The sequence below is a fragment of the Struthio camelus genome, chromosome 1 (genome assembly GCF_040807025.1).
Source record: "Struthio camelus isolate bStrCam1 chromosome 1, bStrCam1.hap1, whole genome shotgun sequence".
Taxonomy (NCBI): Eukaryota; Metazoa; Chordata; class Aves; order Struthioniformes; family Struthionidae; genus Struthio; species Struthio camelus.
This window is the reverse complement of record NC_090942.1, coordinates 128,058,522-128,075,317: the sequence shown is the minus strand read 5'-3', so window position 1 is coordinate 128,075,317 and position 16,796 is coordinate 128,058,522. Positions and strand designations below refer to the sequence as shown.

The 16,796-nt window shown below is 41.3% G+C and overlaps 1 protein-coding gene across 4 annotated transcripts in view; it reads right to left on the bottom strand.

Annotated features, from left to right (window-relative positions):
- MED14 (mediator complex subunit 14) overlaps window positions 1–11,725 on the bottom strand; it is a 35,283-nt gene extending 23,558 nt beyond the window's left edge. For 2 of the 4 annotated variants that reach the window (XM_068916483.1, XM_068916490.1), the window contains exons 1-8: window positions 11,254–11,459; window positions 9,303–9,329; window positions 5,619–5,724; window positions 4,826–4,999; window positions 3,927–4,056; window positions 1,915–2,043; window positions 1,500–1,607; window positions 526–658 (exon numbers count right to left, since the gene is read on the bottom strand). In XM_068916483.1, coding sequence (XP_068772584.1) covers window positions 526–658; window positions 1,500–1,607; window positions 1,915–2,043; window positions 3,927–4,056; window positions 4,826–4,999; window positions 5,619–5,724; window positions 9,303–9,329; window positions 11,254–11,435 — 989 coding nt within the window. In that variant the 5' untranslated portion in view covers window positions 11,436–11,459. Of the gene's footprint in view, window positions 1–525; window positions 659–1,499; window positions 1,608–1,914; window positions 2,044–3,926; window positions 4,057–4,825; window positions 5,000–5,618; window positions 5,725–9,302; window positions 9,330–11,253 lie in introns of all 4 variants that reach the window. The other 2 variants (XM_068916472.1, XM_068916500.1) reach the window with 2 other exon arrangements.
- Between the last annotated feature and the right edge of the window lie 5,071 nt (window positions 11,726–16,796).

The following is a 16,796-nucleotide window of genomic DNA, read 5'->3' as shown; positions in this document are numbered from 1 at the left end:
GAAGCATGTACTTCAGCAGCCAGTCCTTGACTGTAGGAGTTCTGCACAAAAGTAACTCCTTCATTGTAATTCAGTTGACGTGACGTGTTTTAGTTTAAACGTTAACACAGCATTTTGTAAACTATAAAGATTTTTTAGAATGCTATAAATTCAATAGAGGAGTCAGATAAACATCTAGATTAATTACTTTTTTTTTTTTTTTCATTCTATCTACGGTAAGTCAAGCAATACCTACAGTAATCGATAATGTTCGAGAAAGACTGACAAAGAACTGTCTAACTAAAATATAGAGTTAGACATCCACCTAAACATGAGCTGATTTTATGACTACTTCCATAGCCCTCCTGTACATTGCACCTTTGCAAGTCAAGCAACATGTTTACGTATTTAAATACGGGAATTTAGGAGCCTCACATTAAAAACAGAAAATCCAGTCCTGAAAATTCTGACCCAAGCTTAATAAATAAAAATGATCCCATCATTTTATTCAAGTTTATTAAGAATAGCCCTTGGAAATTAACTTACTTCCAAACAGAAAGCGAGAGGCATTTCCCCGCATGATATCGCTCCACTTGCACAAGGTCACCCCAGCGTTCTCGTATTAGCATTAGTGTTTGTGAATGCAAGACTTCCAACTGAAGTGCTAAGCAGAAGGAGTCTAAAGAACGGAGTTAAGAAAATAGAAGAAATCCAAACAGAGCCTGTACACTACACGAATTCATCCCTCAAAGACAAGATGCTGTCTGAAAAACACACCAACATACTAACTGAAAAATAAACACGTATAAATAGCATCAACTCTTTCAGGATTTGCCCTCCACCTCTTATCTAGGACAGGGTGTTAGGCAAGAGTATGTTTCAGAGATTTCAATTCTGACCATCTTTTAGTGAAAAGATCACTAGCAAAGAAATTCAGTTCACATTATAGTTACCATTAAGCCCATCTTCCACATTCACCCTTAAGAAACATTGCATTTGTTTCTCCAGAAAACCAGTGTTTCACTGAAAGCCATTTCACATTATGCCAGTAGTTTTTTCTTTGCACACTGGTAGCCACTGCACTGACTTCCTGCGTAAGTTATATCCCATTTTATAATTCATACAGGTGAAAATAGTTAACACCACCACCCTACTACAGTACCTGATAGTAGAGATTGTCAGCTACTGCACCTTAAAGGCCAGCAAAATTGTATCTCCGAAATTAGCACGTGCAGCCAGCTCCTCCTACACGGCTTATCATGCATCCTGCCATCTCCAGCATCTCACCTTTACCTTTGATGACTAACTGAGTATTGCTCTGATTCCAGATGACCAGTCCAAGTAAGCCAGTAATAGAGATCAAGTTTCACATGCCAGTAAGTGACAGTAGCTGTCTCCAAGGCCATCATTCTTACTCCACTTACAGACATTCCCCCCTAGCATCCATCTTTCTTGAACTCCAGCTACTGGAAAGAGCAAGGCCATATCAGTTTATTCAAAAGCAACTTTCAGAAGGATACGCAGACAGCTGTACATGTCCTGAAGTGGCTTTTCATCAGCAAACAGCCGTGACTGGACCAACTGATGGATGAAGTTGATCTGCATGCTGTGAACCAAGGCTCGACCATCTTTCATGAATTAGAAATAATGCACATTAGGCATCAGGCAAAAGGTTAATATTAAGAAATATTTACCAACCAAAATTTCTAATAAAAGAATCCAGTCTTCGTTTACTTGGGAAACGTTAGCTACAGTCTACTACTGGCAAGGAATCAAAGACTTACAGTGCAAGGTGTTGAGAAAGCAGTACAGTTATATATAGCTTCATTATCTTGAGTTGTGGTATGCAAAAGACATCATATAACTAGGACTTGCACAGCAGCAGAGATGAACATCATGCTAAAAAGATAAAATGTAATTTTTTTTTTCCTTTACCACCAGTTTCTTTGTCTTCAACCAAAATTTCCAGTTTGAGAAGGCGCCAGGGGATGTCAGGGTCATCACCCATCACTGTCAAGGTGGCCTCAAACTCCCCCTCAACTCGAAACTTAACACGGCCATTGGCTAAAGGAAGGAAGAAAAAAAGTGTTTTATTTTACTCAGTCTCACAACATACCTCAAAATATCAAAACGGTATAGCATCTGCTGTGCTGCAAATATTTCCATATAATCCCGACGCTTTGACAATTTTTTCACAACAGAACCAGTGCCAGTAAGCAGCAAGGACAGAGGTCAAACAACTGTCTTGAACGGCAATACTTTAGTCATGATAACTTGTTAACATTCATGTTACTTCAATACAGAACAACATTCTGAGCTAGCTGCCAGCCTGACAAGTTATACAGACAAAATATCTTTTTTAAAATTCTTTGCTATATTAACAATGCATATCTTATGCAACATTCAAAAGTGGTTCACAAACAAGAAGCCAAGGCTGAAATCTACTATTTGAGAAACATCTCACTGCAAACCATTTATGTAAAGTCAAAATATTGTAACTCTATTTTCATGTGGGCAAGACATTCTTGTACAATTTATATACATGTATGCACACAGGCAAAGATTATGTAAACTGTTTATCTAATTGACATATATCCTCACAACTTTGTGAGAAATGCTATTCTATTTCAAGAACAGAACAGGCAAAACTACATAAGCAAGGTCATAAAGGAAATGAGAGGCAAAGCAAACTATTTAGTGCAAGTCCTTACTATAAACTGTGGGTCAATCTTCTCAACCACCTAACAAAATACATCGTGCATCTTCACAACTCTTGAAACTTAAAACAGTTAAAATTTCTACAAGAATATTTCTAAATATCAAACTTCAGTTCGTGAGTTCGTGAGCATCCTAGACACTCTCTTAAAGCAAACCCCCAAATCAGAAAATAATAGTCATTCAAATGTTTAACTGAAAAATCTGAAGAACTTGGACATACCATTTACGCTCCAATTAGACAAAAATGAATCCAAAATTGAAATCGCAATGGTTCATACAGAAAGCAGTGAAAACTATTACTAAGGTTTTCCAAGGACACATTCAATCTGTGTCTGTGGGATATGGTTTATACATGGTTAACTTTGCCTCAAAAGCAGAGACTAGGTCCATTCCAGCCCTGTTTTCTGTGATTCTGTAATAATCTAGCCCAGCTTTTAGGAATCTTTCCTATAAGAAACACAGTTTTTCTTTTACCACTATTCGTGCTAAATGAAAACAGCAATTAAAACAAAGTTACCAATTAGCAACAAATGGAAGACACCCCATACCAGAGGCACAAAGAGTAAGGAGAAGGGAGAGGGGAGAGGGGGGAGAAGAAAAAGAAAAGGGAGAGGGAGAATATAACTGGTCTACAACCTGGAGCTGGAGGGGGCCACAGAACAAGTCACATGCAGAAACACGGACAAACTTTGTGCATGAAGATGAACGTCAAAACAGATTAAGACAAGGAGCAATATTAGAGCAACTTGCTTAGCCTAAAGTTCAAAGGGTTTCTACACGAGCACTTAACAGTATAATTAAATTGGATTTTTAAACTAACTTACAATAAAACAGTTTTATCTTTACACCTAACGCAGAATGGGAAACGAGCAGCTCTATCTATGTTATGGTATTATGTTCAAAGACGGGGAGAACCTTTCATAATACATTTAATGAAAGAACAAGACAGTGTCCACAACCTTTTGCCATTATCAGCATGGGATTTTTTTTTTTTTGAGAGTAAATATTATTTCAGCAACATTATCAGTGTCCTGGTTTTTCAAGAGAGGGAAAAAAAAAGAAAAAAAACACACTTTGTTGTTATGCAGAGACAGGATCCCAGTCTTACTAGATTAAGTATGCCTAATGACCTTGTGCAAGCTATCTTTTAGCTTTGCTTTAGCACTAAATCAACAATTTCAAATCAGCCTGCAATAAACTGTTCTTCAAAAAGTAACTCGAGTTCTCACCAACTGTAAGATTTGCCAGCTGAGGAGGGAGATCCGTAGTCACCAGTCGATGTCGAAGAATCTGATTTAGCTGATGAAGCGTGGTTTGCTTCTCACTCTTTGTAATGGGATCAGGAGGAATTATTTTATCCTGTTAAGATGAAAACAAATTTACACACCTCAAACATATAAAATACATCAGTAACAATGATGAAAACTAACCAGACTAGAATTCTGAAAATATAAATACTACCGGCCACTATATGCAAGTAAAGCTTTAAATTTTGCATTGAGACATTTTCTTCTTCCAGTTAATTAGATTTTACCTAAGACTGATCACTGTGGGCAAAATTGTTCAACTCTGATCAATTAAAACGATTCTGGGCCTTATATCATGCTAAACACATTTTCAAATATTAAGTCTAAAGCCAATTCTTATCTGTAGGGACAGGTATCAGTTACAGATTCTAGTGGTCAAATTACTTCACAAAATTATGTTTATTTTGCCTTCTCTCAGGAAGTAAAAGCAGCAGGAGTAAAGACAATCTTAAGCATTTCTGTACATTTCCAGATAAAATATGCTACAGCCAAAACCACCGAGAACAACAGATGTCAGTATCTCCTTTTTAGATTGCATTTTTCTGGGATGGTGGCTTAGGATGTGCAAATACATAAAGAACCAAGGGAGAAGCGTTGCTGTTTTACTGGTACTAGAGCAGAATCAGTTCAAACAGAGAATGGGAAAGCATAATGTGTTCGAACAGGAAACGCTCTCTGTCAGCATCTTACACTCCAGATACTTGACACCAGGCACGTATTAAACTACACTTCCACTTTATATCAGAAAAATAACTTCGTTAACATGCATTTGATACCATACAGGGGATTTTTCTTTCCAGCCATGCTGTCACATTATTTACCCTTATGCAGGTAGGCAGACGTGGGTATGATCCAGTTGTCAGTACATCAATAGCATACGGGATAGCAAAACTGGGTAGACGAGCATGAACCAAAGCATCTCTAGCTAGTGATGCCAGACGATCCGCAGTGTCCACAAACAGAATGGCTTGCTGATCTAAAAAGCTTGATATCATCTGCATGGGGAGGGGAAGAAAGCATGCATGTGTGTCAACAAATGCACAAATCAACACGTTCAGTTCATCTAGTATATGTGATTGACATGCTTATTTGTCACTTCCTTTCAATTCAAGTAATCTATAAAATAAAGAAAGAATGAAAGCTCCGGCCATTTCTTACATTCTTATGCACGGAGACTTCAAATCTGTATGTCACTTCTGATGGCGTGGCAGATCTGTGAAGCATCACAGCTCTTAATCTGATGATTGCTATTGGAATGCAACCCATCTTGTTTGTATTCACTCAGGACTGGCTTTTTACAACATTCTGGACTTTACTCTTATTTAACCAAGAACAGGATGAACATGACTATAAGAACCAACACTGAGATCACCATCTTTTCTGTCCTGTCACCTAACACCAAGCACTCCTGATACAAAGTGCAGATATGCCTTTCTTCTCCAGTGATGAGTTTTGGGGAACATTAAATGATAAATGACAAATTTATATAATTCCTCAATAGGAAGAAACAGGTTATAGGGTTTTTTAGATGTCTACATTAAGGAAAAGTTAGAGTGTATCAAAATCCCATGCTACAAAAAGATTACTTCGTATTAAACTCTGTTGCTAACTTACCGCACATTTTTCCACCTTTCCAGCATTATTAGCCCATTTAACTAAGGCTAACAAACGAACAAACAGCTGACGAGTGCGGCTTGCAAACTGCACTATTTCTATTTTTCTGTAAAAAAAGAAAAAAAACATTAAGCCAGTGCTCAAATATCTAATACGGCTGCAATTCAACTCTGTGCCAATATAAAGCTGTAATAAGTTCTAATTGTGTTAATACAAGCATCACTAATAGCAGACTTGTTTGAATAGAATATTGAAAAAAAGTTGAGCTCGCTGTTTGGAATACCTAAGAATTAAAGACACACAGATCCTAAGCAACCAAGACTGTCTGGGAAAACAAAGGCATACTCACATGAATTAATTGCCTATTTTTAGAGAAACAATCTCACGCTGAACTCAGATGAATTGTATTTTTTTTTTTTAAATATTTTTGACAGGCTTTCCCTAGGATTTACGACTAAATTCAAGCAAAGCAAACTACCTAAAGCTTACAGGACCCGATAGTACTATTACACTGATCTGAAAAAAATACAATCACATACTAAACAAAATACTATTGTAATAGTTTTGAAATGTCTTGACACTGTACATTACAGTATGCTACTATGCTACCAGAAGGGGGGGGGGGACACAAACCAAAAACTCTTGATATGTAGCCAATATTCTTCTCACTATGCTTTGTACGGGATAGCCTAGGGGCGTCCCTACTATCCTCCCTTTAAGGAAAAAGAACTCAGTAGTAAGACACGGAGATGTACACTGCCTCATTTAGACTTTTCCCCCCTCTTTATGGAAGGCACTCTGAAATTCCATTTCATCTACTGTTCATAGATGTTTTCCTCCCTTTCTACCCACCATGGTTATTCGGCTACTCGGGGCGGGGGGCAAGCTGTTTTAATGATGACATTTTCTAAAGTGACAAAAGCACTTGGACAAAAAGAATATTCACCACAATTAATATTGGCCTTTACCAAGCAGAACTTGCACCTCCTTTCTCCAATTCTAACATATAAAATGCCCTCCTCTACCTGTTCTACGGGTATAATGTGTTCTCAGTTTATACTAGTTTTTCTGCTGAACGTGTTAGTTAAATCGTTGGTTTTGAGGTTAAATAAGGTTAATCCTTTTGGGCAATACATAAAGCATAATCTGACTGTAGTTGACAAACTTTTAGGCCAGAAGCACCATTAATGTCATCTGGTCCAGCTTCTGCATAACAAATGACAGCTCTCATCCAAGAATTTGTGCACTGAGCCAATAACTTCTGTTTTCTGGAGAATCTGCTTTAGAATGACATCCAGCCTGATATTAAAACTTCAGGTGCTGGACAAGCTACTATTTGTGCACTAGGCTCTCATAGTAATTACAGTATTAAAGCAAGATGCTGAAGATTTCAAAAAGGTTCAGAAAACCATTATGAGATCTGGAAGGCGTATATAGTGAGTCTTTAGAGTGCCAGTAATCTCTCAGGCAAATTCAATATAGAAGTTGCTAAAATCTAGAAGTAGTTATGTCAATCAAACTCCTGAGGGGGATAAAAACTAGCAGGAAAAAATCAAAATGACATTTTCTGGCTGCAAATCAAAGCTAGACAAAAATTAGAAACAAAGTATAGCAACTTAATAATATAGTTTCAGTTCCTGAAAAACTAGACACAGTATTCCAATAACCATTTCATTAACATGAAGCTATAGAAGACTTGTTACTTCTACTTGAGAGAATCCTGCTGCTATAATGGCTACCATCACCCCCAAATCACAACTGCCCTGGGAGTTCATATTCATCTACTTGTCTATCAAGACCCCAAAGAGTTGTTCAGTGTCGCTATGCTCCTTTGCTCTCCGTTATAGATGACCTCACGATGGGCTGCAGCGAAAGTTACATGCAAGGAAGACAGAACTTAGGAAACGAGTGCATTTAAAAGGCTATGAAGGCAAAACACATTAAAGAGGTTTTCTAATGACCACATATAAGAAAAAACCCTTCAGAATAAGTAATCTTTAATGCAAATAAGAATCACCAAAGCTCATTTTTCTGCTTTAAGTTCCAATTAAGATTTAAACAACCGTTAACGTATTTGGATAAAAATCTGACATGAGCTACACTATTGGAGGATTCAAAAGGAAAAGAGGAAAAAGTATACTGAGCAAACAAGGTCCCTGTTCTCAAGAAAGAAGCCTCTGGATTTTCCCTACCATTATATGTGTTTAACATTTTCAGTGTTATTTTGCACCACACTTACTAATATGTTTCCTACCCAGCTGCTTCTCTTCCTTGTTGCAAAAGATATTGAAAGTGATATATTCTTACCAGTGATAAAGAGTAAGCGATGATTTGCAAAGAAAGGCCACATTATACTAAGATTCATGTGTTCCTATCAGTTTTTCTTATCATGGAGTCTTTCAGCCAGGCATTGCAGTCAGGAATCTAGATGCTGTGTGCATTTTCATTAGCGACTAACACCATTACATCTTCACTAAAGCACGTATGCCAGGCCAGCTTTGAGAAACAGTGCTTAGGTACAACTACTGCTGCTGTCAAGGCTCTCAAACTTAGGAAAAACAGAATAATCTGAATAATTAGACTTCCTCTCTTACAGAATTCCTCCAAAGAGCTGGAAAGGTACTTGATCAGGAAGACTGACTGATCAGACAAGTTTAATGAGGATACGAACGTTCAAAATGTCAGAATATTTTCTATTACAGGATGTTTTTTGTAACCATTCAACATAGTCTTATTTAACCTGTAATCCACCAGAACTCAGCATGTTGCTCACAGCATCTGTCTGTGCCCCACAAAGTAGGTTCTCATTTGACCAAGCAGTGCTAAAAGGCAGATGAGACAAGCCCCAACACCAATAAAAGGAAGCTCTCGACGTAGTTGAATGTCACTGCCTCAGCAAATAGAGTGCTAATTTAAAACAACAATACAGATTTTTGTCTTTCTTAACGAAAGACTACGCAAGAAGAAAGAAAAAGGAGGCTCAGAGAATCATCACAGGTTTCGATTTGCTGAAAACAGGATTAATTCCACAACAGACTAAGAACATTTTGGAAGATTTGAGATATCTTGAAATGTTCGTCCTCGTGCACAGAATTCTTTATTAACATTCTTCAGAATTTAATAGCTGCAATACATCTCCAAAGTAAATTATATCAAATAGAGTATTAACACAGATAAAGGAACCAATTTTCTGACAACTTCCATAGAACATAATTCTAAGAAACAGAGAAGCAAATCAAGTTCTCTGATGTCACGGGAGAGGGAGGGGGAGCCTGTTCTGGTCTCGTAAGTTTATCTTCTGGTAATCTTTATGCTTTAGAAATATATAGAATGGACACAAAAAGCAGGGCTCTCAATCGTTGTCTTATGATGAGAAAGATGACCAAACATGACCATGGTGGAAAAAGGCAGAAAATAAAGATTCTACACTGCTTCCATTGTTGAACTGCTACTTCTGAACAAAAAGTTTCTCCATTATACAAATCAGAACCTTTTTAGGTTTTCCAGTTCCCCCAACTAGTACTGTCATTGATGCTGAGAAAAATCTCGAATCTATGTAGTAACAGCAAGACAAACAAGGCTTATTTTATTGTATAAAAGCTAGAACTACGAAAAAACATTTCATTTGAACAGTTTCATATTAACCTTAACACATGCATCACAGCCTATCTTGTTGCAACTCACCTTTCCATATCAGTCTTTCTTGGTAATCTATATTAAAGAGAAAAAAATGCATATTACATATTATTCTATTACACTTCAGAATATTTAAAAATAAATTTTATCAATAACCTTCAGTTAAGTACAAGAAAAAACTACACAGCTATAAAGGGCATTTCACATCATTAATTTCATTTTATTTAGGTAATACTCAAAATCATTCACGGTTGATAAAGAAGGCAGCTTGATAGTCCTAGAAAGCAGTCTAGTTTTGGGGGTAGAGGGAGGGGGGAGAAGTCAGGCTTATAACAGGACCACAGGGCACCTGCCACTACTATATGCCAGTTAAACTCATTTGTTCAGTTCCAGTTAAAGGTAAAAGATTGAATGGTGTCCAAAACTCAAGACTTTTGCCCATCTAGTGAGCAACAGAATACCACAACTTGCGCTTCATAACTGATGATTCTCACTAAGCACCCACAGCTAGAGTTAATTGATTAAATAGGGTAAAGCAACTCCCATCAAGTAAGCCAAGAAATAACCAAATTTAACACTTGCTGCAAACGATCTAGGATTACCACTATGAATCAATCTAAAAATGAAGAAATGCCTATTCCTAAACTTTACCCACTGCTAGGACAGTGGATATTGTACTTTTGTAAACCAGCATGTTCTGGAGATATCACAGCCATCTCAAAGTTTTTTTTTTTTTTTTTAAATTGTAGATCTAGGCTGATGCTGATAAATGAGAGCAAATTCATCAGCAGAATACTTTCCAAAGGATCTTTGTATTAGCCAAAACCACACTTTAAGGGGGGGAAATACAGTGGAAAGACTAGCTCATTCCACTTCTAGGGGAGAGCTTCAGAGTTTATAAATCATATAGCTTGTAAGCTTCTTGGCAATTCAGAGTGCCCTAAGCATTGTCTATGTGTTGTTCACACTACTCACATTACTTTGTACCCCAATTACACACTGAAGTCAGAAGAACCAGTTCTATACCATAAAACAAAGCATAAGAAACAACATCACAGGCATGTTCTCCTACAAGAATGCATATAGCATTAATCACACTGTCTTTATGCATCATAAACAGGTAGGAAAGACTTACTGATCGACAATTCAGAAGCTTTTTGATGAAACAAACTGACATTCCTAAAGTCCTTGTCCTCTCTAGAGCTTGAACATTCTTGACACCAAGTCAAGCAAAACTACATTCACATACTTATCAGACACAACATTCTACAAAAACCATGCATTTTTTTTCCATTTGCTCTGTATGCCGTTTTTAAAAATGCATACAAGCCACATAGGAACCGCTAAGGTTAAACAAACCAAAAAGGAAACAGGTTTGTCCAGAGTCAAAATGTTTTCAGGGAAGTTCTTCTAGACCCCAAAACACTTCTTTGTCTTGCAACTTCAAACACAACAAAACTAGCCCAGTGGATTACAAAGCATAGTAAAGTGAAAAGTGAGATGCAAACACTTTCATTCAGCTCTTCTAAAATAACAAAATGGTATTTTAAGAAGCATATAATTAATTCACGCATGAGGAGTGCAATATCTGAAACAGCTTCACATGATTTAGTATTTTAAGGCATTAGGGCAAACCCTAGCCTTTCGCGGGGGGAGGGCGGGAAGGTGGGCAGTAACTTGAGGACGAACTTAAGCTACTTAACAAGATAAACTGCATTCAGCTACTGTTTCCCTCACAGCCCCTTTTCCCCTTTATCTGACAGGTCACTCGGAAGCTTTCTCCAGGCCGGGGAGCACAGCCCGCCGCAGAGACAAACCCGCAGCGACCGGGCATTTCCCTGAGGTAGGAGAACGACAGGAGCCGCCGCCGCCACCACCACCACCGCCGCCGGCCGGGGCCGGGGCAAGCAGACGGGCCTCCCCCCCCCCCTCCTCCCGGCAGCGGCACGAAGGGCGCGGGGGGAAGGACGGTGCACGGGGGGGGCCACGGGGCACTCACAGGTCGGCGAGCACGGTGAGTTCGGCGTAGGTCCGGTGCAGGAGGAAGTCGATGAGGGTGCTGAGCCGGTAACCGGGGCTGGCGGCGGCTGTCACGGCCCCGGGAGCCGGCGGGGCCGGGGCTGACGCGGGGCCCCCGCCGGCCGGCACCAGCTGGTTGCTCTCCAGCTGCACCGGCGCCATGGCGGCGGCGGCGGCAGCGCCTCAAGCCCGGGCACGATCCGCTCGGCAGCCCGGGGCGGCCGGCGCTCCCGGCGGCGCCGGGACCCAGCCCGACTCGCCCCCCACGGAGGGAGGGACGGAGGAAGGCAGGGAGAAAGGCGACCCTGGGTGGGTGAGGGGGGCCGAGCGGGCGCGGGGCGCCCCGGCGCTGGGGCGAGAGGCGGCGGCGGCGGCGCCGCGGGGGCTCCGCAGCGCTCAGAGCCCGCTCGGCGCAGGGGCCGCCGCCATGTTGGGGGCACGGAACCGGAAGCGAACAGCTGTGGCGGACCGGAAAGAGAACCTTTCCGGGAAAGCCTAATTCGGGGAGGCCGCGCTGCCCGGGAAGGCGCTGGAGAGGGGAGAGGGGGCGGGGCCAGAGGGGGGCGGGGCCAGAGGGGCGTGGGCGGGGCGGGGTCCCCGCCTGCCGGCAGCGCCCAGCTCGGAGCCGACAGGCGGGGGCGGGGTCCTGGCTGGCGGCAGGAGCCGTTGGGGCGGGGGCGGGGCGTTGCCGCTGCCGCCGCCGCCTGAAGGGCCGCGCGCGCGAGCCGTGGCGGGCGGGTGGGGCAGGTGCCTGTGGGGGCTGCGGGCCGGTCGGTTGGGGGCGGTGGGCAGCGCGCTCGGGGCTGGGCTGGGCTGGGCTGGTTTCGGCCCTTCTCCGGCGGGAGCGCTGGCGGGGGCCGGCTTCGCGCGTCCTGCCGCGGGCTGGCGACGAGGCAGGCGGCGGCGGCGGCGGCGGCCGGGGAAATGGCGGCGCGCCGAGCTGGGCAGCGCGCTCGCCGCGGAGCGGGGGCGGGGGTGGGGGCTGGGGCCGGCCGGGCTGCGATTGAAACGTCTGTGGAAGATAATGTGGAGCAAGAGGGACGGCTGTGCCGTTGTATCTGGCCGTGTTAATGAAACAAGGGATGAAGGCGCACCAGATTACAGACTTAGAGTCTCAAAGACCCTTTGATGCAGTTCTTTAGGCTGTCAAGGAATCAGGGAAACAACGGTGTGTGTTAGGCTCAGGGCTGGCTAATCCCTCTCTAATGACTTGGAAAATGTGAAGCATTTGTAAAGGGTGCAAAGCGATGCAGGGAAACCGAGATTAGGTTTATACATCCTCCTTTAAAGTTGTTCGGAAAGCCAGCAGAATGTGCAGTGAGCAGCGCAGTGGTCAGTGGGATTTGGTGATAAATGAGAAACTATGGGAAGTTTCAAATGAATTTTTACATGTCTCTGTCTTCCAAATTAACACACGCTAAAGGGAGAAGCGGGGGGAAGACCTGTAAATAACTGAACATGGATTTTCGTGTGTACTCGTTACCAAAGTGACTGTAAGGAAGGGAAGAGTAGATGCTGGGTGTTTTTAATATCATAATTCACACAGATGTTACAAATTCTTGTCATATCATTACAAAAGAAATCCTTAAAATAGAGGAGCTTCAGGCAATAAATATCCAGACTTTCAATACATTTAGTTGTCAAACTAACAAAAAAGAATTACTTCTTTGTTTTGAATTAAATGTAGACTTTCAAAAACTTCTTCTCTTATTCATCCCCTTCCAAGGGGAAAGTAAGCAATAAAAGAATAAAAGGAAACAATTACCAGCCCGAGAAACTTCTGGCCGCTTATTAAAAAAATAAATAGGCATCCATGCCAGTAGCTAGTATAGTCAGTTGTATTTTTACAGGGTGTGTGTTTCTTGTTCAAGGTTATGCGCCAGTTGCCAACTGAAAAGGAGCCGCTTCACCAACAGGCAAGCTTTCCCATAACCTCTGTGGAGCTTAGAAACAGTAGATTGAGCAAGATGGACTGCTAATCTACACTGGCATGTCAACCCCCACATTGCTGCGTAGGCTCACAGCCAGGTCCTCAACTTTAACAACAGAATTGATAACCACCTGTAACGGAGGATTGTGTCTAACCCATCTGGCTAGGAGAAAGCTGAATTGCTGCAGTGGTGAGCCATGGCAGCCCAGCTAGCTTATTACTGTGCACTTCAGAAGTTTTGCAGGCTCTTTCGGTGGAAGTGAGATGAGCCCAGAAGTCTTAGGCTGGAGAGGGCGGCTCATGGCTGGGAACTTTTTACTCCTAAAATCACTAGAATATATTTTGAGCTAGTTTCTGTTTCTTTTTTTAGGTCGATGGAAGGTATTGACAAAGAATTGATAGAATTGATACTCATACAGGTGAAAGAAATGTCTGCTTTGTGCTATTAGAAAAAAGAATCTATAAAGGATGAAATGGCAAACACTGTCTAGGTGATACAAACAAGTATTTTTTTGCTCAGTGTATTGTAAGTTTTTGCCTCCCCGTTGCAAAGATGCATTTTTCCAAATGAATGAAAATCATTTTTTTGCTCCATATAAATGCACTGTACCCATTTTATGGCCAACTAGTTTCACCATTAAAGAAAATACTAACTTGCGTACACCAGAATGTGCTTGGGCTATGTATTATGAGAACTTTAACTTCAAAATACAGGCTTTTTGATTATTCTTTTGCCTTCTTTCCACCTCCTTTATTTCACTTCAGTCTGTAATAAAATTCCCATTGATTTCAGTTGTACAGGCTCAGACTTTGTTTTTGAAAAGGCAGGTGAAAAAAATGGTGGTGTAAATTGACTCAGCCCTTATTAGAGGTGTTCTGGCAGTACTTGGAAAAGCTCTAGTCTTGTTGAATTTTTCAGCCTTGCCTGGGGGAAGGTACCCTCTGCTTGGCTGCCTTTCTCCGTTTTTCCTGGAGAGGAGAGGTTAATCAGAGCGTTAGCAGGAGTCATGCTGAGTTGTCCCCTCACTTGGCTGCTTAGGAAAGAAGCTCTTGATGCTGTTTTCACAGAAAGGAAGAACAACCTCAGAAAAATTTTAGAAACTTGAAGGCTACATGTGTTTTCACACAACAATCATGCTGTTGGGAGACTCACCAGAATTAACTGTTTAAAGAGCATGCCGGAGATGAGTGTTAGCAGTTCAAAAATAAGGCAACTGGTCTACATAAGACTTGTAAAAAGAAATGTATAAGTGGGTTCTCTTCTTACTGACTTTTTGGAGTTGGCAGCACAATGGCTTTCTGATGCAAGAACTTTTAGGAAGGATGAATGTTGTATCAGATTTCAAAACCTTGGCCTGGAAAAGCTGGAAATAGGTTCCAGAAGTCTACTGGGGTGGTTGAAACAAAGCTATGGGAGGGAGAAACAAGGGGCAGTGGGATTACTGGAAAGGGTAACAGAGGAGTTATGAGGGAGAGAGGGCTCCCTGCACGGTGCTTGCATGTAGACCTGATAAGTTGTGTATGTGTGTTTGGAGGGAGGGGAGGAATTATAGGTAACCTCTGTATAAAGTATCTTGTTCCCTGAGATTGATGAATGGAGTTTGGATTAATCAAGGTATAAAAAAAAAAAAGGATAATGAAGCTTTAGTTCTGATTGAGACTGTCGGTTCCTGCCGTATTATAAATACTCAATTTCTTAGCATTTCAGTGCATAGATGAAAAATGGTATATCTGATTGTGTCTTAGATTAATACTTCAAGATAAATAGCACTTTCTAGTTGCAATTCTCCAAATAACAAAACAGACTCCAGGCACAGTATAATGTAGCATTTAAGCAGAACAGTCGAGCTGAAACACTGAATAATACTGAAATTTTATCCAGATGGTATTCTTTCATACAGTGCTGTCACTAAATTGTATGACTTGGGAGACTTATTATGAGTTACAGAATTTTGCAGGTATCAAGTATGAGAGGATAATTGAGCATAAGATATAATCTGTTTTTATTTGACAAGTGTGTTTTATTTTTCTATTTGTAGTTGTTCAAGCTTTCTATAGTGCCTATATACTGTGATTATGATATTTTATTGAAACTTGTGAATGTGCTGTTGAACACTTTTCAAACGCAGTGAAATTTTAGCAATCTCCAATTACTGTCACACTTTTCTAGGGGCTCTTTGCTGAGATGTACACGGTGCCCATTTGTGGAGAAGAGGATGGTAGTGTTTGTGTGGGATTTTTGGCTAGCTAAATACAGCTTTCTTCAGTAACTTCACTTGCACTTTTTCTCTTAATTCAGCAGTTTTCAGTCTTCTGCCAAGGTAAAGCCCATGGCAAATTAACAACGGGAAGAAATTAGACCAGGTCTCATGCATGGAGTGTACTATTCACGCGGTTGGCTCTCACCTCAGGCTCTCCCGCAGACAGGCAATACCTCATGCGCTTACGTAGCGCGGCACTGGGACCCCCTTCCAGCTCTGTGACCTGACATGCTGGGCATGGCCCGTCAGTTCAGTCCTTAGCTTGATGATCAGCTCTACCTGGCTCTTCTAGTCATGCTGCATTGGCCAGGTCTTAGCATTGCGGGGGAGCCAAGGGAAACGTCTGGTAGGAAAAATCGGGTGGGCACACAGAGGAGTCTAAGCGATGCCCCCTCCCTGGCAGCTGCCTGGTGTTGCAGCCTGTCTCCCGTCGTGGCAGAGCAGGCCAGAGACACCAACCCTATCTGGCTGACTGTGGTGTCCTCTCATACCCCACTGGAAAAGTATTTGAAAATCATGAGGAAGCCTCTCCCAGTGGAGAGAGGTTATGCCAAGGCTTAATCGTGCTAATACATCTTTGTTTAGGCACGTTTTTCCTCCTACTCTGACCAACGTAGCTGGAGCACCTAAAGCCCTTTGATGCAGTTGTGTATTTAAGAGCTTGGTCATTCCGTTTCTCTGTCAATCTTTTTTTATCAGAGAGCTATTTAATCACACAGACACCTCCTAGACTTGACATTGAGGCATTCTTTTAATAGGATGAAATAATAGCACACAATTATATAGCGTGAGGAGTTCTTACTAGCAGCTTGTTTTATTTATAAACGTCGTAGCGTTTAACAACGTAACATCTGAATGTCTCTGTAAAGTATGAGTAATAACAGTCTGATAACTTCCATCCTTACCAGAGGAAGTCACAGAATCAGATAATGTATGGGTGAGTTCCCACACATCAGATCAATTACTGCAACGCTGTGTACTGTGGAATCATAAAGCTTCAAACTTATATTCAATACAAGTTAAAATATGTATTAAAGTTCTAATGAGGTAACGTGCATCACTATACGTGAAACATATGCCAATAGCCAAAATATCTAGATTTGCGTGAACTCAAGACTTTCTCTGTGATGTTATAACAGCAGTCCAATTGAAAATATTGATGACCTTGTCCTCAAAATAAAACAGAGCAAAGGACTGGTTTTATCACCTATATTTTTATTAATGATTACATTGTCCTTTGGCAATTCAATACCTTGTGACACAAACCACTGGTCTGCAAATTGCACAGGGTTATTGTACCTACAGTAGACTACTCTTTGCAAAAGTGTATTT